Below are 22,898 nucleotides of genomic sequence, written 5' to 3' on the forward strand. Positions count from 1 at the left end.
ATTAGCATTGGTAGGAAAGCGTAGTAATATTGGGACACAGGGAAGGTGGCCACAGGGCTGTCTAAATCTCAGTGCAGGGCTTTGTAACCTCAGAGAAGTGCAGGGCTTTGTAACCTCGGTGTCTGGGGTATGGTAACGGAATTGATGGCCTGCAGAAGTTATAGCCAAAGTCTTAAAGGCTTTGCTGTATTGCCGAGAGCTGGCAACCATTCTCCATGCTGCCGGAAATATTGTGCCAAAGGCTTGTCTATACTTATAATCAAGGGAGCCCCCTCCTCTGCTGAAGTCTTTTCCTCAAATAAAAATAGAGATTAAAACTCAAAGTATGCTAACTGCTGTCGTTTCCCCCATGTGATTAAGACTGGTTAATTTACATCGTAGTCTTTATTGTAGTAACTCACAGAAAATAATGTAGGAAGACACACAGTAATGATAATAACTAGGTAATAACATAGCATTCCTACGTCCTAGGCCTTGTCCAGGAGCTTTATGTGTAGCCCTCATGTAATCTGCACAATAGCTTGTGAGGGAAGTGTCGTATTATAGATGAGGAGATTGGCACACAGAAGTCAAGCAAACTTGATCAAGTCCACATAACTAATCAATGCAGAGTCAGGATAGAATCATATAGAAGATATGAGAGCATTGTTCACACACTGTACCATACAGCTGCCCTTCATCTGCTCTGTAATCTCCACCTGTCGGTACTTGGGAAGAGGAAAGAACACTATGTTTAGCTCCACAAATAAGATTTTTTTGAACATGGGTGAATGCCCTGAATAAATCAATGAATATGCATTTGATTATTTCTGAGAAACATATACCGCCCAGTTTCCTGGGCAGTGATCCCAGGGCTATGAATATGCCTTTGGAAAGATATTAGATTAGGGGCACCTGATGGCTCAGTCAGTTGAGTGTCCGACTCTTGATTTCTGCTCAAGTTGTGATCTCAGGGTCATGGGATCGGGCCCCGCATGGGGCTCTGTGCTCAGCGTGGAGTCTGCTTGTCCTTCTCCCTCTGCACCCCCCACCCTTCCTGCGCGCACACTCTCTCTCTCTCTCTCAAATAAATAAATACAGTCATTAAAAAAAAAAGATACTAGATTAAGGAGAAAAAGATTTCATCACTGATGTGTGAGAGGGGAAAGTCATCAAAAGAATTGAGGAAGAGATAATAATCACTGAATCAACTGTAGGACTCCCTCTTCGTTTTCCCTATGTCAGCTCTCATTGCTCATTATAATAAAATCAAGCCTAAAGCTGCATTATTAAGAAAAAGCCCAAAACTAGAATGTTTCCCTCCAAATGTAACATAAAGCAACCTAGAGGAGAACGGGATTCTGTTCGGGGGGACGTTTATTTTTGTTCTCTGGGCCCCAGTGTTTAACTTACAAATCTTTCAGCTGATCCTCTGTCTCTGCTATCTCATTTTGTACTTTTTAAAAAGGCCCCATGATGGTTGAGCTGATCGACATGTTCATTCTCTTACTGCTTTTATTACTATCATTCACAGTCTTTGTAGGAAATTACCTGCCCTGGCCCTGGGTAGAGTTTGGGTATGAGGGGAGAGAGACATGATTTTATGCCTCTTTTTGTACTGACAGTTTGAGCAGAGTCACCTTTGACATCAGAGAGAAACATGGAAGTTCTTACCTATCCAAGTTTGGGCTACTTTGGACTCAATTCACATGTAAAATGACTGACTTTTGAGTCTTTGAGCTAAATGTGCATATCATTCCGGGTAAGCTGTTTTGGTTTTGCCCTATTGGATAAAATTTGGTTTAGGCGCAGAAATGATTTCAGGAAATCTCCTGAGCATGTGTAGACACAGCTTTGGAAAGGCATGCCAGGACAGGGAGCCCTTAGAGCTCGTAGATAGGGTGTTTTTGGTAAGCGGGAAAAAAGAGAAAGAAGATGGGTTTTTCCATGTTGTGTCTCCAAGTCTAGTTTTTCCCCTTGGTTTAGTGAGAGGTCCACCCGTAATGTGTCACAGGGCTATTCCAGCTATTAGCCGGCTGCTATATCCAGCTAGGAAGAAGTGGGTGAAAGGAGAAGTTAATCAAATGCATTCTTTGGTCTCCTTTAATTCCTACTTTAGTCTAATAGTAGGACTCACACCCAAGCCAAGTGTGGGGGGTGTGGGGGTATGTGTAGGTTGGCCTTCAGTGGCATTGCCAAGGGTGATCAGGGTCAGCTTGTAAGTGAGTTGTACCACAGGATGAAGAGTCCAGAAGTCTCATGCAGTGACTTATGGTACCTGTGCTCAGTGTATGCCATTGGAGCTAGCTCCTCACTCAGCATCTGAACATCTTCCCGAGATTCCCTCTATGTGGGCAGCATGCCAAGAGCTGTCTGCTCGGCATGGCAGTTGTCAGTTGGTCCTTCATATGTCACACTCCCATTGGTCACGATGTCTTGCCTTGGCAGCAGACACAAAGATTCATGAGCTCCCTAGTCTGTTTTCTTCATGCACCCCGTCCAGTCAAGCCACAGTCAGAATATTTGGTGAATTGGTTGGCCTGTTGGTGAAAGATTAGAGATATTTTGATATAACTTCTAGGCCAGTGCTTCTCAAGCTCATCAGTGTTGACATTTTGGGCTAGATAATTCTTTGTTGTAGGGGGCTGTCCTGTGCATTGTAGGATATTTGGCGGTATCCCTGGCCTCTACCCATTAGATGTCAGTACACAACCCCTGCAAGGATGTGATGACCAAAGCTGTCTCCAGCCATTGCTAAATCACCACTGAAGAAAAAAGTCACCCCAAAAAAGAAAGGGTGTGACACTGACATACAACTAACGTCAATTTTATTGTTTCCGGTAGGAGATCAGGAAAGAGAGTGAGTGAGAATAATGAAAGTGATACAGAACCGTGGCGGAGCCTTACAGGAGTGCCTCTAAACCTTTCTGCCTCCCCCCGTGAAAATCATGGGCACCTACGTCCCAACAGTGTACTCATTTACATGCGGGTACCCCACTAATATTGCATGTGCTATCAGACATTTACAAAACATTTTAGAAAGCAGGATAAAAAACAAATTAAGAATGAAGATCTAGTGTTTTTCTTCTATACCCCAATGAATTACTTGTCCCTCCACCCTCAGAATGTACTCATCCTTCTGTGCAGACCATAGCCTGAGAGCACTGGGCTGGCTCTAAGTGGAATAGGCAGAGTTCTCAAAAACAGAAGATGCTAATTTGAGGTCCAAGTCTGCAGTCTGTTATCCTTGTCATCTTTGGTCATTAACCTCCCCGAGCCTCCGTTTCCCTAACTTATGAAATTATAAAATGAAAAAAATGCAACCTCCTCTGTCTACTTCATAAGGTTGTTGTTAAGAGCAAATACGCTAAAATGTATGGAAACTTGTTTATTTAAAAGCATTACAGGAATATCAACTATTATCATTGTTAGGGATTCCAGAAAATTCTGGAGTAATTGGAGTGAGAAAGTGAGTTAGGACTGTTTCTGCTCTCTGACTGACTGACGGTCTCCTGCTCTGGTTTGTGCATCCTTTGGGGTTAGCACAAGAAGGTCCATCGGGATGTGTTCTAACCGGCAGAGGTTTAGCGGAACAGAACAGTAAGAAGGGCTTGGCTCTCTCTAGTCTTCAACAGAATGGGGAATGAAGCATGAGAGACTGTGGACTCTGAGAAACAAACTGAGGGCTTCAGAGGGGAGGGGGGTGGGGGAATGGGATAGACTGGTGATGGGGTAGTAAGGAGGGCACGTATTGCATGGTGCACTGGGTGTTATATACAACTAATGAATCATTGAACTTGACATCAAAAACCAGGGATGAAGGGGCGCCTGGGTGGCACAGCGGTTAGGCGTCTGCCTTCGGCTCAGGGCGTGATCCCGGCGTTACGGGATCGAGCCCCACATCAGGCTCCTCCGCTATGAGCCTGCTTCTTCCTCTCCCACTCCCCCTGCTTGTGTTCCCTCTCTCGCTGGCTGTCTCTATCTCTGTCAAATAAATAAATAAAATCTTAAAAAAAAAAAAAACAGGGATGTACTGTATGGTGACTAACATAATATAATAATAAAAAAAAATCAAAATTTAAAAAAAGAAAAAAAAAAAAAGAATGGGCTGGGGGGAGTTGACCAGAACCGAATGCCAGATTTTTTGAAGCATTGTTAAGTCTCTGCAAGTACTTGGCTAAATTTGGCATTGCTTTTTTCTCAGCCTGCATGGATGGGATGTGAAGTCACCTACTAATTCCGTGATACCCTGGGGGCTCTTCACTATAGCAAGGAAAGTAAAAGCAATCCTAGATAGGGTTTACGTTAAGCTAAATTTTTCACACCTAACCCAAAAGTCAGGACTGAGCAGGAGTCTGTTAGCCTTATCTTAGGCAGAGCAAGGGTTACAAGTGATCCTGGGACACTGTCTGCAACTGCGCTGCTTTGACCCACAACCCCTGCCCCCATGGGCCTCAGTGCTATGTCATGACCCATTTGCAGGAGAAGGTGTCTGATTTCTTCTTGGAATCAGTGCACGGATGGACATTTTGTGGGTGACCAGGGTACATCAGTCATTAGCAGGGGCTCTCTGAGTCCGGGTCATTGTGCTCCTATTCCATCAGCCTTCTAGGGCCTCTGTCCCCAGGCACTACTGTTTCTTTTTCTAGGCCAGGTCTCCGTGATTTTCAAACAGATGAAAAGAAAGGTGTGACTGTCGTAGTTACGAGTATCAAGTGGTAGTTGTAGGCGTCACTGGGGGGATTTTAGTTCCTTTCCAAAAATGTATCTTGAGCTAGCCAAGGGAATGCTGTTTATGAGGTTTTGTATCTTTAAGAGGGAATCTATTTGAGAGAAGCTTTCGTGGGGATGTGGGTTTGTCCTTATTGATAGTCTGATTATGGGCAGAGCCCCAAGGAGTTGAAAATCACTTTCCTGGCTGAGCAGCTGGCCACGCGTAGGCCGCCTCGGAGCCAGCTTCGCACACACTAGACCGAAGTGCCACAGGCACTCTGTTCTGGAGAGTAGGAAGGATTGGAATTTCAACCTGGCGTCTAGGGAAAGCACATCAGTTTGGAGTGCCTCGCATGCAGATTCATGGTCCTCTGCCTATTGTTACTGGGTCTGGTCTAGTGAGCAAGCTGCTGCCTAGAACTAGACCACTGGGAAGCGCAGTCTTCGCTCTTGGACATCAGATTCTTTGAGACAGTCTCTTTTCAGAGCCTTAATGCATGGTCTTCTCAGACATTGGCAACTTAATAGGAATTTCTCTTTCTCAGGTGCTAAGGGAAGAGTTGCTGTCTTACGCACTTACCCCTTCCACAGGGTGGTATCTCTCATTTGTTCTTAGGGCCTTGCACAGCCTCCAGCTACTTGGGAGACAGAGGCCTTAAAGTTTTTGCATTAAGATGAGGAAACTGAGACCGTAATACATTCAACTAACTTCTTAAAATTATAGTGAAGTGATATTCTAGTTTAGAACTCTTGTGCTGTCATTTATTCAAAACATGTTACTGACATACCAATAGGCACCGGAAACACAAAGATGACTGGGATAATTCCCCTCCCTAGCAGAACCTCTGGTTTTGGGGTACGTTCAGACCAGTGAAGAGGAGATAGATGCATGAAAAAGTCCTTCCAGGGGACAGAAGTAGAGCTGTGGGCAGAACTGGGAGACAATAGGCAGGAGTAGGAGAGAAGAGATGGTCTTGGCTTACCTTGTTGAACCATCCTTGTCTTTACCTGCCTCTTAGGATTTCGGAGGTCAGCCCCACAACTGGATTGACTTCATAGATTATATATACTTAACTGTAGAGAATCCCCTGGGTTATGAGGCCCATATACAAACTAATAAGTTAAAATCGTTTGCTCAAGGCCCATTGCACAACAGGTAGCCCCTTTTGAGATTTCACCCTCAGGTATGTGAAGGTGGGCAGCCAGAGAAGGAAGATAGAATATCGTTGGAGCACAGCTCTCCTGAGACCTAAAAGACAAGCAGACCCCTGTGCTTTAGACATGCCCACAACTTCCCAACACCCACGAGGTAGCTAGTTAGTAGGGTGACCCAGCTGACTATTAAGGAGCAAGTTGAGTTTTATCTGTGAGATAATACAACACACGAAAAATGTATTGTCAAGAGAGCTACATGATGCACTGATAAGAATTTTTGTAATGAAGAGTAGGGTATATACTTTAAAACAAACCCTTTTGCCTTGGCCAGATATGACGTGTACCAGGATTTCCATCGCCAAAAAGGGACGTACCGTAATAATAACAGGAAGAATAATTTAACATTAGTAAGCGAACTTAAGGGTGAAAGTTTCATGGGATCGCCCAGATCAAGAGCATAGGTCATGGATGGTGGAGAAGGGGCTGCTCAGTGCCCTGCTGAGGGGAGGGTGCATGCCCTCAGCATTCCTGAGAGACTGTCCCAGTCTGCGTGAGTCCCTGTTCCCATGTGGGTGGTTTTTTCTGGTGCTGTTCTTATTTGTTCCCTGTTGGGTTTTCCCCTTCTTGGCTTCTGTCGTGTAATATTTAGCACAGAATTTCCCAGCTTTTGTTCATTAAATATCTCCAAAGCAACAGAGCTTCCCCTTGAATCCACATAACCTACTTTTCTCTGTGCCCCACATAAAAATACAGTTACCCCAAATGAAGAATAAATTGTTCATGAGTAAGGGGCAATTAACAATTCCATCCTGCGTGGTTTAGTGGAAAGGGCCCAAGCTTCGGAGTAATACAGCCCTGGGTTTAGTCGTGGATCTGCCTCCTTTGAACCTTTGGGCATGTTACATAACATCACGGAGACTCAGGCCCCTTGGTGTCATAGTGGTAATAACGGTGATTGGCCAGAATGCTGTGACAGGCATTGGCCTGTGTGTGCAGCATAGCTGTCCTAGTGCCTGACACAGGCAGCTGTCTTTATTCCTTCATCACCTGCTTCACAAGCAGATTCTGTGAACTCCTGTTCCCTACCAGTAGGAAGCCATAGAAGAGTCTGTCGGAGGGTAGGTGTGTAGGGCAAAAGCCCCCTTGCCCTAGGAGCGGCTTAGACATCTTTGGTCTCCAAAGCAAGAGGACCCCTTTCCTTGGACAGCTGCAGGGCTTGCATAGTGGTTGGTGCCCCCTTAAAATGAGAAATCTCTGCAAAAGGTATTAAAAAAATGTGAGCCCAGTCAAGCAGAGTCTGCTAAGGCCAATGCACTGAGGGGCTAAAGAGCGAGAGAGCCCAGATTGGTAGTTCCAGGCACCAGCTAATAAGCAAAGAAAGACCTTTTATGAGCCCTAGTGAATCTTTCCTCCCTAGATTGGGTTCTCTCACAGATACCGGATAGCACTCTCCAGCTTGACTAGAGCAGTGAGGAGATCCCTGAGCAGGTGACCAATTCCATTATTTTCTGTTTCTTAGCCAAGATGACACTGAATCGGCGTGGTGCGTGCTCTGCCTGCTTTTCAGGCCACTAAGCAAAAACGCATATAGGAACCGTAGCTCAAAGCAAGATGGAAGGGGTGGATTAATATCCACAGTGACTCCTAATTATGACCAGCCTGGCTCCAGTTGCCAGGGTTTAACTGCAGCCTAATACATTCTAAAAGGGAGCAGGGCGCAAGACCTAGGCTTTGTCCCACACAGGAAAACGTGTGGCCTGGACAGTCGTTCTGTGTTAGACTAGCCACCACTTCAGATGGTTTCATCCATCTTTCCCAGTATACAAGGAAGCGTGGGAGAATACAGTTTCTGTATCATTTCCAACAGGAGCAGGGAGAAAACATAATTACGGCACAAATTCCCCCTCATAGCCTTGTAAGGATTGGGGTTCTGTGTGAGGAGGGGTACGCTAATTTCCCAGGCTGATTTTGTGAATGTTTCTGAGACCAGTGAACAAGGCAACATAAAAGTCACTTTGACCAATTTTGCAGCGGGTCGGGTCCAGGAATTTCTATTTTTACTGCCAGCCTGGTAATTCTTTCTTCAGGAGCCTTCATCTTCCTTAATACCTCCTTGAGACCTTGTAGCTCAGACCAAGTTCACGGTTTAGCGTTTCTTTTGTGCAAGATCGTGGACAGGCAAGGCTTTGGGCAGATGTGTGGGAGGCCATCTGAAATGACTTTAGTTCATCTTCCTTAAAAAAGAAATCGCAACAAAAATATCCAGTAACTGGGTAAGGGAAACAGAAGTAAGAAAGAGCAACCTCCAGGGAGAATCTCTGTATTCCAGAATGGCAAAGACTGCTTTTCTCCTCAAATGGTACCAGTCGTTTCAAATCACAGGGCCATATCTTATTAGAACATGGCCACAGTGACACCTTTTGATACGCTGGGTCAGTGGTCTCTCCCAGCAGATAGGTGACACCCATAGTCCGTCAGAGCGTAGGCTCCCCTAGGCAGACATCTTGCCTGTGTTGTCCACTGGCGCAGCCGAGCACCTAGACAGCGTGGGGCTGGAGGTAGCTGTTCAGTAAATACTGTGTGGTTGGATGAATGAATCCGAGCATCCATTCAACTTACAGACATGGGAAATACGATGAAAATCAATCCTCAGTCTCAGTTCACTGTGCCTTTTCCTAAAGACCTTTTTAGACTTTCAGATTTCATTCAAGCTTTCCCAAGCTTATAAAGAAGGAAAGGAAAAAGGAATGGGAAAACAGGCCAGACATGAATATGGTGGAAGGTGAGAAGCCCCTCAGATGTTCCAGTCTCTTAGCTGACATCTTCACAGTTGCCTGAAGTCCTGCAGTGTGCTGGGCAGCTGGCTACCACCGCAGGAGGGAAAGGGGAAAGGGGAGCTGCCTGTAGAGGACTGCGGGGCCGCTTCAGTGTCGTCTGCGTCCCTCACATCCCTTCAGGAATCGGACAGACGCAAATAAAGGCTTTTGGCAGAGCTCTTGCACATTGGCTGAGAGCAGGTTGTCCTGTTAGGAAAAATAGTTCTTTCAGGATGATGTATGGAGCTCATGCACAGTGACTGTTCCAAAACAGGGCCCTTAGGTCAGGCCCAGAGCCTTTTTCCTATTTAGGATACGACCCAGATCCTGGGAGCCGTTTCCTTTTGGTATGTGTGAAGCTGGAATTGGCCTCCCGTGACCTGAGATCCGCCTGCCCTGACTTAGTGAAGACGTGGCCTTGGAAATAATTCCAAATTTCTCATCCACATTGAGCTGGAAAGTCCCTGTGTAGTCGTTGTGCTGAGCATGTGAAGTGGGGAGGCCAGGTGGGCCCTGGCCAGCCAGCCTGACCCCACTGCCTGTCCTCTCACTTGCCAAACTCACATCTGTCAGCTCTTTCACATCTGTGCTCCTAACCCTTTGCTCCCATGTGCCCTTCTGTTTGTTGAGAGGGGGAGGATCCAGGGGACAAGGGGGAGGTCCTGTGTCTGTCACTGTGTTACAGCCACTGCCTGGGCCTCCTCCAGTCTTCCTTCCTTTGATATTGTAGTTTATCATCATCACCTGGTTAATCTTGCTTATCACAGAGAACCAAGCAGGCTGATTTTGTTGATTTCTTTTTTTTTTTTTCCCCATGGTGTTTTGAGGTTATGGGCTAGGCATGTTAAGCATATTTTGGCAGTTGGTGAGTTTTGGTTACTTGCCGAGTAGCCTCTGAAGTGCCACCTACCATTTGGGAAAATGGAACCTCCGTGGGGACTTGGCCCTAAAGGGAATGTCTTGCAATGCCCTTGTTGCTCAAAGCTCTGGGGGAGTCTAGCTTCATGTGGACGTGGACCCAATGGGCATAGGAAGACTGAAACAGTAAGGCAACTCTATTCCTTCCACCTCAAAATCTCCAGTGGGACCCTTCTAACAGTTTTCATGAAAAAGCATCCTTTCTCTGTGGGACTGATGTGTGGATGATCTGAGTAGTTCTGAGAGCCTCTCGTTTCTTTTTCATTGTTTGTGGCCAAGCCCAGAATTAAGTCAACATTTCTCCTCCCCGAAGCCCCAAACTCTGGGTTTGGGCTGCCAAATTCTGTTGCATGATGATCTAGTGGTCCACAGAGTTTATAGAAACCCCAGAGAAATAACCCTGGAAGGACAACAGAATGTCATTCCAAATGCCAGATTCTGTGCTCTAAGATGCTTTCATGTAGTTCTGTGTCCCTCATCTTGAAAATTGTAGTGGGGAGGAGATAATCGTGAGGAGTCCCAAACGGGAAAGCAGAACAGGACTCTACGGAAACACTCCTTTCTTTTCTTCTCTTTACATCATAAATCCAGGAACAGCATGGTAGTCCTCTGAATTAATGCTGTCCTCCTTGGATTCAGATCTTGGCTCCACTGCTTACTAGCTGTGTGACCTTGGGCAGGTTGCTTAATGTCTCTGAATTTCAGTTACCTCATTTGCAAACTATTACCTATCTCATGGAATTTTCTTTAAAGCTGGCCAGGCTAACTCCATATTCCTCCAGAACGTCTTCCTTGATTCCCTGGGTGAGCTGCTCTTGTATGCACCCCAATAGTACCACCGTGTGCATGAGCCATAACATGTGATACGTCACACTGAAATGATTCCTGTGCAAGACTGTCTTCTGTGACTAGCCTACAGCTCTTTAAGAGTAGAGAGTGTTTTAATTTGCTTTGTTTCCCAAGGTTCTAGTAGAATTTCTGGTAAACAGTATGGTTTTTACCCACTAAAAACAGACATCACTTCTTGAGTGTTTATCTCCATGTGTTTGTTCACTCTACCTTGAAATTGCTTGTATCTGAATTGATGAGTGTTAGTTGTTTGTTGCCCTGAAGTGATCATTCTTATTCTATTCTTCTTTCCCTACCTGAAAGATATACTGGTTTTTATTCTTTATCTGTGGAGTTCCCCCAAACTTTATTCTTGGGTAGTGGCTTTACATTTATTTCACTTTCTTATTTGCTTTCTGTTTAAGGGCATTTGTCAAAAATACATGACAGGAAGGAAAGAATCAAATGATATTATCGTCAGGGGATCCTTAGCCTTCTCATGTTTATCATGTTGGGCTTTGATGTGGGGAAGGAGCAAGAGACGACAGGAAGACTGATGTTTGGAAATGATGAACTGGTGCAGTTAGAGCCGGGGGGCGGGGGGCGCAGATTTGGAGGATGTTGTGGCGGCATCCAACTGCTGTGCTCCCTGCCTCTTTTTTGCTATTTCCTGGAGTCCACATATTTCCGAATCTTCCAGATGCCCTGATCCTGCATCACAGCTTACACTTTGGGTGCTCCGAGCTCAGTGTTGAAGAATGGACCGGGGATGTGTAAAATGCCCCAACTGGGGTTGCAGAAATTGGGTGGGCATTGCATAGGGCCCTAGGGAGCCCAGGGATTCATGCTGTGACCCCATCATTAGACGTTTTGTAGATGAACATGCCGTGGGTCTTGCTTTTAATAAAGATTGTCGAGTAAATTTGAAAGATGCTGTTTGGTGGAAGATCCAGATAAATCTGACAGATGCACTAAGACTTCATCCTGTGACTGCCTGGACTCATAAAAAGTTCTTTCTAGTGACAATACAGAGAGGTCCAGAACATTGTACACAACAAAAGTGCCAGGCTTCCAGAAGACTTTCGGCACACCTGTCATGTCACAAAAATTACTAACTCTATATTCCTACCCCTTTCCTATAGTCCTTCATTACAGAGATTCTGGCTTTCCCCTGATAGACCACCTGTCACCCAACACTGGGTATGATGTTGCCTGCCAAAACCCAGTGTCATCTCTTAGAGCTTAGAATGTCACCAAAGGCTCTGTTCCCACCCCCATCTCTTCCTCTTCTCTACCACTTTAAGAATACTGCCACTAGAAGGTCTAATAATACCAAGCTGGGGCTCCTGGTGGCGTAGTCGTTAAGTGTCTGCCTTCGGCTCAGGGCGTGATCCCGGCGTTGTGGGATCGAGCCCCACATCAGGCTTCTCCACTGGGAGCCTGCTTCTTCCTCTCCCACTCCCCCTGCTTGTGTTCCCTCTCTCACTGGCTGTCTCTCTCTGTCAAATAAATAAATAAAATATTTAAAAATAATAATAATAATACCAAACTGCCATTACAGGTCGCTGTACCTTAACTGTTGCTGTTCCCTCTGCTCAGAACTCCCTTCCCATCTTTGCCAAGTAACTCTTGTTCGCAATCCAGAGCAAATGGATACAACATACCTGCACAAAAATACACACAAACTGGTGCTGATAATGTTACTGGACATCAGTTATATCACTTAACTTGTGTTTGCTGGATACTGCCCAAGTGCTGGGTTTAAGTAGAAGAACAGGGTGGTAGGTTCATGGCGCATGGAGGGTTGGCACACACACGCGTACTTGTGTATGTATGTATATTATTTCATCCCATATTCATAATAATCCTAGGAGTTGGGGGTTGTCCTCATTTATAGATCAGGAAATGAGCTCTTGGTAGTTATATAATTTTCCTAAGATCCTTCAGCTGGTCACTGGTGGAGCCAGGTGTCTTGCCTGAATTTGACTCTAAATCTAAACCTACATCATATTACAGTAAAGACATACAGTAAAGAATAAATACAATGGGCCTCTTCTGACCAAATCTGAGATAAAAAGGTACATCAAAAAGAATAATGATGGGTGTTAAGGAGGGCACGTGTTGTGATGAGCCCTGGGTATTATACACAACTAATGAATCATTGAACACTACATCAAAAACTAATGACGGACTATATGCTGGCTAACTGAACATAATAAAAAAAAAAAAAAGAATAATGATGAAGGAGATGATGAGTAGACAGGGAAATTTCTAGATTAAAGAAGATTAAGAAAACATGGCAAATACAACACTTAAGTTTTTCAAAATCCTTGAGTCATGGTGCTAATCAAAAAAGAGAGAGAAATGGGAAAAGTTCTTTACAAAGAATGACAGTGGAGAAGGAATGATAAAATTTTTAAAATCCCCATTCATCAATGGGTACTAAAACCCCTGGATGAAAGGATAGTGGGGTAGGATAGTCCCATGGTTTCTACTTATCACCCCATGGATTACTTATTAATTACAAAGGGGGAAAGTTCTCTTTACAGCAGAAAGATGGTTGGGCACCTTTTTAACCAAGCAGTCAAGCCGGTGTCACCGAGAATGAGGCAACCCAGGCACCTGGGTGGCTCAGTCCGTTAAGCATTTTCCTTCGGCTCAAGTCGTGATCTCAGGGTCCTGGGATCGAGCTCCATACTGGGCTCCCTGCTCAGCGGGGAGCCTGCTTCTCCCTTGCCCTCTGCCCCTCCCCCTGCTTGTTATCTCTCTCTCTCTCAAAAATAAATAAGTAAAAATGAAAAAAAAAGTTTAAAAAAGAATGAGGCGACCTGACCGTGTTCCTCTGTGTGCAGTGGAAGAGGTGCAGCATCACCCGTGAGGTGTTCTTGCTAAGTAGGAAGTGTTGGCCATGGATCTGACCGTGAGGAGACAGACAAGTCCACAGCGGGGGGAGCTCTGCGAGCAACTAGCCTGGACGCCTCCGTGGATCTGCCCGAAGCAGTGCATGAACCATGACTGGGTCCTGGGTCACCAGGTGCTGGGCAGCTGGCCGGACTCCCCTTGTCAGTGGAAGCTGAGGGGGTCTTGGTCAGTGAGAAGTGCCTCCTTAGGGTCCGACCCAAGTCCCCTTCACGGCTCCTCCCCAGTCACCGCCACCTCTTCCCTCCGCTGTGCGTGGGTTCAGGGATGACAGAGGAGAGGAAGCCTGTGCTCCCCTATCGGGGCAGGTGTGCTGTCTTCCCGTTTCTCCTGCTCAGGGAAGGGTTGTCACTCTCACCCCGCAGTCCTCTCCTGGCCTCTGTGGCCTCATCGACTTACAGTGTGCCCCTGGTCTGGCTCCCTGGCCTTCACAGAAGGTCTGTTTCCCTGTTGGCTGAAATGAGCGGTGGATGCTTTAGATGCTTAGATATCCTTCTGTCGGCGCCTCCTCCCTCCCTGCATACCTCCTCCCTCCCCCACCGCCTGTGGTCATTTGTCATAGAGTTTTGCCACTTTCCTTGTCCTGCAGGATCAAGTGTGAATGGTCTGGAAGAGCCCAGCATCGCCAAGAGACTCAGGGGCACTCCTGAACGGATCGAGCTGGAGAACTACCGCCTGTCTGTGAAGCAGGCCGAGGAGCTGGAGGAGGTGCCCGAGGAGACGCAGGCCGAGCACAACCTGAGCAGTGTGCTGGACAAAGGCGCGGAGGAGGACGTGGCCAGCAGGTCAGCCTGTGCCCGGGGGCTGCAGCCCCATTTCCTTGTGTGCTGCTTCATACCTGTGGCTTGTCCTAGCAGCCCCTTCCCCAGATGAATGTACCGTCCTACTCGGGGGAGGCAGCACTGTACCCTGGGCACGGAATCTGGCTGCCACCTCCCAGCCGTGTGACACTAGGCAAGTCATGTAACCTCTCTGTGCCTCCATTTCCTCATCCGTAAAAGAAAGGGAATACTAGGACTTTCCTCACGGAATTGGTGTGAGAGTTAAATAGTAAGAAGCATTTAAAATAGTATGTGGCGTGCGTGTCAACGGTGTTGCCTTTCTTATGCCTTTGTATGGCGCCGGACCATTTCCAAAGGACTTCTGTATCCATCACCTCCCTTGGCCATCCTCTCAGGAGTCCTGTGAAGTAGACCAGAGCATACATCCACTCACTCTATAGTTACGGAAACTGCTGGTGACTAATACTAGGATCAAGGATTGACTAAGACTTAGACTCAGGTTTCCTGGCTCCAAGTCCAGGAGTCTTGCTGTTTTCCCTACTGCCTGCTGATCTTCCCCTTTCCACGCCCTTCCCTGTCTCTCCAAGTCGTTAGCCAGTAAGAATCACACACCATGGGACATAATTCAGAGGTTTCAGTAAGTATTTCTTGGACACCTACCATGGCCTGAACAAAAACGATAGTTCCGGGTCCTGCCCTCAGGCTGTTGTTGACAGGGTTACTGGAGGGAAAAGGCCTGTGCAGAGGGGCAACAGGAGGTTGGAAGCAGTGTGCTATGGGAGGCGGGGGTCAGTGGTAGGAGTTTCAGGGTTGGAATTAGGGGCTCCTGTTACGACACCAGTTCACCCTGCAGTCTTGGGGAGGCCACCTCACCTCTCCAAGCTCCTTCCTTCCTCTGCTAGGTCAAGAGAGGAGCAGAAAACCTGCGTCCCAAGGGGTATACACAAGCCAGTGGTTTTGTCTGTGACCATGCCGGTGTTTTAATTATTTCTCACTGAGCGATGCATGAGGGGCCCGTGCGCTCTCCAGCCCCCACGGGACTCCCTGAGTCCACTGTCTTTGCCCCAGGGCCTCATGTCCATCATTGCCCAGGTCTGCCAGGGTTGGTGCAGGATTCAGAGTGCTCCATGGGAGATGACCGAGGCCACCAAAACAGAGCAAGATGCAGGATGGAATGCAGTCACTGTTGGTCAGACCGTCCTGCCGGGCTTCTGGGGTGGGAGCACTTAGTGTGTCTCCCAGACGGGTGGAGGCTTTGCACTGATACTGAGGCACACGCTGGATGCTTCTTTGTAGCCCAGATTTGCATTTCTGAAAAGTTCCCAGGTGATGCTGTTGTCTAGAGACCACATTTTTCGAACCACTGCTCTCAATTTCCCGAATTTCTCTGATAAGGGCCGCCTGGGACATTTGGTAAAAAGGTATTTCCTGGACCCTCCCCCGGAGTAGCTGAGTCCATGGGGCTTGGGGTGGAGACCAGGAGTACCTGTTTTTAACAAACACCTTGCGTGACTCTTATGGGTGTTCTGGTTTAGTTTACCCAAGCAGAGAGTACTGGCCCAGACATAATTACCTCCATGATCCTTCCTTAGAGCGGGGGAGGGAGGAGCATCTTCCAAAGGAGACCCTGGAAATACTACTTTTATTTTCTCTGGGAGAGAACTGGTGCCTGAAGACAACAGAGAACTAGCTGTTTTTTTATTTTATTTTAAGATTTTATTTATCTGAGAGAGAGAGAGGGAGAATACAGAGGGAGAGGGAGAGGGAGAAGTAGATTCCCTACTGAGCAGAGAGCCCAGTGTGGGACTCGATCCCAGAACCCTGCGATCATGACCTGAGCCGAAGGCAGACACCTAACAGACTGAGCCACTCAGGTGCCCCAAAAACTAGCTCTATGGTTTTAGTTTTGCTTTCCCCTGATTGCCTAGCAACTTTGCCCCAGGCCATGCAGATGGCTTGGGCAGCAACCATCTGCTGAGGGCCTCCAATGTTTGCACATCCCTGACCCTGAAGAACAAGTCAATGAGGGCTAGAGCAAATAGGTGCCCTTTCCAGATGGGGCAGCCAGGTCACAGAGGACTCCCCGAAAGTCCATGACAGACTAGCCCAAAGGGGCTTGGCCCTCCATCAGAATAACACAATAACGAGAAGCCCTTCCTTCAAGGCTGACCATAAATAAGTGGAAATTCCAGACTGGTCCTCTCTCTCTCCCTCTCTTACCCCTTCTCTAGCAGAGACAGTAATGTGAGCCATTGCTGAGCATGGTGCTGTTGTCAGCACGGATCAGATTTCCATCGTGCAATGATTGCTGGACAACATACATCTTCTCCAGCAGTCTGCTGAGCAGTATAGTGTTTACACAGTTGTCAGAGTGGATGAGATCTAGAAGTGGACTCTGATTATAGAGTGGATTCATTTAAAAATGAAAGCCATGATTCCCTATTTTCCCTTGAAAACCACCCAAGAACTTGATGTGATATTTCACACAGCAGTCTGCTTCATTCACAGTAGGGCCTGCCCAAATTTCCAGTCTCCACTTTCTGAAGTTGGACCCAGGCAGCCAGGAGACGGTCATGGTCTTATTCCTGGGTTTGCCACCCTGACAACTGCTGTGGCTGAAGAACTCTTGGGTTCTTGGTGAGCCATCCAAGAAGGCACAGTGTGACAATGGTGTGGACATTGGTGGGAATCCTGACCTCTCACACCAATGATCCAACCTCTTTAAGCTTTGATGGCCTCGTTTATAACAATGAGGATATTGATAGGTCCTAGAATCCTGGAGTTATCGTGTCCTAGAGTTAATGTGTAATTAAGTGACCTAACTCATGTGAAGTGCCTTGTGCCATGTGGCACGTCGTACAGCTCAGTGAGTGTTCACCATCACTGTTGTTATTATCCTTGGCCCTTCCCCTCCTGGCGTGGCAGAACCTCTGCTTGGCCCATTAAAGTGTGGAGCAACTCTTGTTTTTTTAGAATCCAGTCCGTGTGCCTGCCGGTTTGGCTTCCTCCTACCAGGCCCCATAATAGCCTCAATGAGAGGAAACTCAGGGAAAGTGCTTTGAGATCAGTGATTGGATACATATTGTAGCACGGAGGATTTTTGCAAGATGTTCTTCAAACGGAAAGGGCCTGATCCTAGTGATGAACTTAGAGGTCTCATCTCCATGACACCTGTGAATGTAGGCAGCGGCTTGCCCTGGCTTTGCCTGGCTGTGCTCCCCTGCTCATCCTTGCCAGTTCTGGCTGTGCGAGGCCCCGTGGTAAGCCCTGCAGCGAGCCGAGCACACCTGGTTCCCTCTCTCACAGAGCGTGCAGCCCAGGGGGGGCCTAGCCACATCAAACAGTCACACACAGCAATAGATTGTTTCAAATGCAGAAACAGGTACCTGTCATGATGGAATGCTGACCTTGAGGACTGCATCTCTCCTAGGAGGCTATAAATTGAGAGGTCACCCCTCTTCCCAAAAGGGCAGAGAGTTTGGTTGTCTGTGTTGTATTTTGTTCTGGTGTAGCAATTCTCTCCGCTTAAAAAGTTTCTAGGCTGACATCCAAGTGGTGGGGGGTGGTCTGCCTCACTGTACATTCCTCCTCTGCCCCCTTCCTCCTAGCCTCTTCAAAGGCCAGACCCAGAAATTCAGGCACTGGGAACAGCCAGAAAATGTAAAATGAGCCTTGAGGTACTGAATTTACACTGTGAATCTTGCATGATGTAAGGAGCCTGGTGAGACTCAGAGGATGGCTCCAGGGTCCCAGAGAGATGGTGGCCTGGGAAGGAGCAGTTGGCAACACCTGTCCATCTCTCTATCCTTCACAAAAGGAGGGAGGCTGGTTTGCCTGTCTCAGATTTCCAGAAGCAATGCAGCCAGGCCTCTCAGAAATGGACTGAGAGCTGGTAGTTTATGAAGAGAGGTAAGGGCTGACCTTTCTACCTGATTTTTTAAGCTCTATGCCTCCCTTGCTATTTTCCCATGGTCCTTGAGCTGTCATAAAACTAGCCAGTGTGGCACTCAGAGCTACAAGTGAGGCCCCATTGCCCTCATCATGGAGTATTCATTGCTCACATTATGCCAGTGCCGCCGCCTTCATGACCAGGCACAGTGCGAGGAATTGGCTGCATGGAGTCCCTCCTCCCGGGAAGCTGCAGTGAGGCCCCGTTGTGCCTGCTGACTTCTGGGGTAACCTTGTGTGCCTGGCTGTGAAGGAGGGACAAGCTGGCCTGCCTTCTGTCCTCCTGAGTTTCAACAAATTTACAGAAGATTTAAGATGAGTGTAGGAGGCATTCTTATCCTTATTTCACGTTTGAAAGATGTTAGGTGATACATGTTGGGTTACACGTTGTTGTTAAGTGTAAGAAAGTAAACAAATGAAAACACAAAAGGCAAAAATAATAACTAAGTCAGTCATGAAAAACAGTCAAAATCCAGATACCAAGCTTTCCATGGCCCAAATTCTTATGTTTACTCACCTTCAACTGCCTCCTCTCGACCGTCCGTCCCACTACAGTTATGTTCTACCTTCTTTTATTATTGCCGTGTTTGCATCTTATCTCCCCTTGAGAATGAGGATCTTTTCTATGTCCCTTCGTATCCTCTGCAACGTCTAGGAAGCGCATTACAAGTACGAGACGCTCGGTAACTTTCCGTGGGTGGATGAATGAATGAGTGGATGAAGTAGTATTCACCAAAGGGAGCTGCCTACAGTACGGAGCTGACTCTTTATTTCCGTACCTACTGGGTGAACTTTAATAGGTAATCAAAAATGTTCATTGACGGGGCGCCTGGGTGGCACAGCGGTTAAGCGTCTGCCTTCGGCTCAGGGCGTGATCCCGGCGTTGTGGGATCGAGCCCCACGTCAGGCTCCTCTGCTATGAGCCTGCTTCTTCCTCTCCCACTCCCCCTGCTTGTGTTCCCTCTCTCTCTGGCTGTCTCTATCTCTGTTGAATAAATAAATAAAATCTTTAAAAAAAAAAAAATGTTCATTGAATGAATGAAGGAACATGTAAACAAGTAAACAAATAAGTGACTAGCCAGAATCCCAGAGTGTAACACAAACATGAAAATCAGCAAAATCCCTAACCTTCACAACATTTCTACAAGCCAGATATTAACGTTGCTCCTTTCTGATGAGGATGTGAAGCTCAGAAAGTAATCAGTTCACGGTCCGACAGCTGGTGAGGAGCTGAGCCAGGGCGGCCCTGTGAGAGTCAGCCACCTGCGAAGTCACAGGCGTACAGCCTCTAGGACTGCCCTCATTTCTAACCCGGCTAAAGTGTGGGAGTCCCCAAAACCACCCTCAAGTTCGTTAACTTGTTAGAACGATCCCCAGAACTCACTAAAAGGTTTATACTCATGGCTGTGATTTAATTACAGGGCAGGATACTGATTGAAATCAGCCAGGTGAAGCAGTATACAGGGCAGAGTCCAAAAAAGTACAGATGCGGGGCTTCCATTGTCCTCTGTCTACGGAGTCAGGGCAGTGTTACTTTCTTGGCATTAATGCGTGACAAAGCCTGTATTGTATTACTCACCCAAGCCTTGATGATCAGAGATTTATTGGGGCTCCAATACCTAGGCATTGATTGACTGATTGATTATCTATGTGGTGTGATTGATCTCCATCTCCAGGCCAACTAATACTGCATGACTCAAGCCTCCACCCTAAATTATTGGTCTTTCAGATATGGTCAGCCCTCACCCTAAATCACATTATTAGACTATCCACCATGACCCAAGGATTCCAGGGAAATAAAGACATTCCCATCAGGCAGGACCTCCCAGGGGCTTCGAGTTGACCTCCCAGTCACTGAGACCAAGGCCAGCCCTCTCTTTGAGCAAAGTGAACTTCTTTACTGCACAGGTACTAAGAGCGCTAGGAGTGGGGTGTCATTGACCGTATCACATGTTATTCACTGATTCCCTCTTCACGTGCACAACCCCACTCTGGGTGGGAGGGAGCAGCCCCCCATCACAGGAAGACAGGACTGCACATCACCCCCATGCAGGATGCATCTCGGGTTTGAGGCTCTCTCGTGCCAGGAGTTGGACCATGCTTGATTGTAAAAGCCAAATTTCCTCCAGCCCACTCAACTACACATTTCTCACTGAGGGCAGCGCCTCTCCTGGAGAAGACGTTCGGGAAATTATTATCAGACCATGAAATAGGTCTGAGAAGCTTCATTTGCGCAGTGATGTTTGGGTTTTTCTCTTGCTTTGCAGCCCCATTGCAGGGTGTTGATTTTATTCTTGTACCACCTATTGACAGAGTACAAATGCTCTGGGGTGGTGGTCTTGAGGGTGGAGATCTATGACTTTGGCTTACATAAGTCACGGCTAGTGTCTCTGGCATTTCGTGTTGCTTCCCTTTTCAAGCTGAGCCCAGGCTCTGTGTCGTAAAGGAAGAATGGTGGTGGAAAACGTGGCTGGTTGTCAAGGGCGATGACCCCGGGGATGAGGTATTTGTTTCCATGCTCTCCCCGTGGTCCTTGTAGTGTAACTTCAGTGAACAATGCCTTTGCTGCTTTGTTAGCTCTGTGTCCCTCATAGTATCGTGCTCCCGGCGTGGCACGTGAGGGGGACTTCGGGAACACTGTGGAATTGAGTATGCAGCCTTCCCTCCAGCACACGCACCTTGATGGCCAGCCTGTCTGTGGCTAAGGCTTCAGCTCAGGCCTCTTGGAGGCAGATCTTTCTCACCTTAGTTCCCACGAGAGCCTTCCAAACCACCTGAGCCAAGTAGAATTGAGCTCCTCAAACCAAACAGTAGATCACGATGAAAGGAGACTTTCTTCCACTCTTGATTCCCCCGGTCATGTGTTCATATCAGAATGGGTCCATGCCCCCTACTGTCTCTGAGGGCCTCTAAAACCGAACTTGGTGAAGTTGCCATTCACCGAGTAGAGGGCCCTGCCAGACTGAGCTGCTGGCTCATGTGGCTTTCTGTAGGGGTTACTTGTACGTGTGTGTTTTCTCTGGCCCTCTACTCACGCTCTCTCCTTCCCGGCGTGTGCCTTACCTGCGGGGGGGGGGGGGGGGGGCCCCCCCCNCCCTCCGTGCCTGTCCTGAGCCCTTCCTGCCCAGCAGTTGCTTTGCTGGGAGATTTTGCCTCTGGTTGTGGCCTTTAACTGTCTCCTCACTTCGGTTGTGTGGCTGTTTCCCCCACAGCAGTTCTGAGTCTGAGATGGAGGAAGAGGAGGAAGAGGAGGAAGAGGAGCCCCCTCTGCCCACCTCAGACCTGGGCGGTGTTCCTTGGAAGGAGGCTGTGAGGATCCATGCTCTTCTGAAAGGCAAGAGCGAAGAGCAACTAGAGGCCTCAAAGAGCTACGGGCCTAGGAATGAAGAAGAAGAGGAGGAGGAGTATGAAGAGGAGGAGGAGGACGAAGAGGAGGAGTATGAGGAGGAAGAGGAAGAGTCTAGTGAAGGTCAGAAAAAAATCTCTTCTCCTCACTCTGACCCTGTCTCATCCCTGAGGCAGTCTGTTCTGTGCCTGGGTAAGGTTTCTGTGGCTGGAGTCACACACAGGCTGGAGTCTGGCACACAGCTGTGCCTCCCACAGCCTCAGAGACCATCCCTCCTGCCTCTCTCTGACCTTCGTTTCGGGGGCAGAGGAGGCCATTGACAGTGGAAGTAATGTCCCTTAGGCACATTCTGAGTAGAAATTGGAAGTGGAAGGTAGAGGGTCAGCAAAAGGACTTCATCCAAATTAGGTTACTCATTCTCCTCTCCTTGTTTTCTCTATTTTTTCCCTTTAGTTTTAGTTAAAGAAATTTATTTTAATAAAGAAAGGGAATTTAGATTTCTAGAGGATTCCCTTACTCAGAGTCTAGGATGTTGGAGGCTGCAGAGCATTGACTCTCACTCTGCTCAGAGCTGTTGTCACTGAGGAGGGGCTAGACACCCACTAGACAGATTTCAGTTGATGACAGGTGGTAATGTGTTTGGACCAGTGTCCTGAGAAGGAGTATCAGTTCCAGTACTCAGTCAGTCTGGTTGCCTCTGAAATGTTCTCTTGCCTCAGACTTGAAATGTTTCCATTCTGCCCCTACCTCTGGCTGTGTGTGTCCTTGAGTGATGAGGAAGAACTTGGTGGGCCTTCTTTTCTTGCCTCTATAAGAGAGAGGGTCATTCTTTCCCTGCCCTGGCTGCACAGATGTCTGGTGGGTGGTGTGGAAGAAACTAGGGCGGATAGAGACCTGAATCCCCCTGACAGCGGTGCCCTGTCAATTCACGGCTGTGCTCTCTCTGCAGGGTACATGGAGAGGAGGAGAAGGACCTGGGCCTTTAAAGCAGCAATCTCTCCCAGCCGTTGTCAGAGGGGCTCATTAAATTCTAGACAGCGCTGGGCCTTGTAGAGTTGGCACTAGATTTCTCTGCTGCTCTTCCTGCTTACCTCTGCTCCTCCTGGAATTCCATGTGCTTGGTGGCCCAAATCCCATCCCGCAGTCTGGCACAGGAAGGACCGAGTGCTGACCAAATGCAGAGCCTTCCCAGGCAGGGTGCACAGTACTGAGATGGTCCTGAGAGCTGTGTAGCTCCAAGACACTGGTGAGGCAGGGCAGGCAAGAAGGAAGCACGGCCTCCTCCTGCCCCCAAAGTGCCCGACGCCAGTGTGAGTGGTCAGAGGCAGGCACTTCCTGAGGCCCCTAAGGGGCTTCTCTAGAACTGGTTCTCCTGTGCTCTTCCCTCCAAAGACAGAGGCTGGGGTGAGGTCCACAGAGGCAGCACTTGGTGGCCTGATGAGAAATGAGTATGGTCTGTGCAAGAAGGAGGCAGGCACTGGGCCGGGAAGCTGG

General features: G+C 47.7%; 1 protein-coding gene across 13 annotated transcripts in view; it reads left to right on the forward strand.

Annotated features, from left to right (window-relative positions):
* The window catches only part of MICAL3 (microtubule associated monooxygenase, calponin and LIM domain containing 3), a 276,533-nt gene that overhangs the window by 215,172 nt on the left and 38,463 nt on the right, over positions 1 to 22,898 (forward strand). For all 13 annotated transcript variants that reach the window (XM_034646041.1, XM_034646042.1, XM_034646043.1 and 10 more), the window contains 2 exons: positions 13,918 to 14,113; positions 21,271 to 21,527. In XM_034646041.1, coding sequence (XP_034501932.1) covers positions 13,918 to 14,113; positions 21,271 to 21,527 — 453 coding nt within the window. The remainder of the gene's footprint in view (positions 1 to 13,917; positions 14,114 to 21,270; positions 21,528 to 22,898) is intronic.

This window comes from Ailuropoda melanoleuca, chromosome 16, assembly GCF_002007445.2.
Source record: "Ailuropoda melanoleuca isolate Jingjing chromosome 16, ASM200744v2, whole genome shotgun sequence".
Classification (NCBI taxonomy): Eukaryota; Metazoa; Chordata; class Mammalia; order Carnivora; family Ursidae; genus Ailuropoda; species Ailuropoda melanoleuca.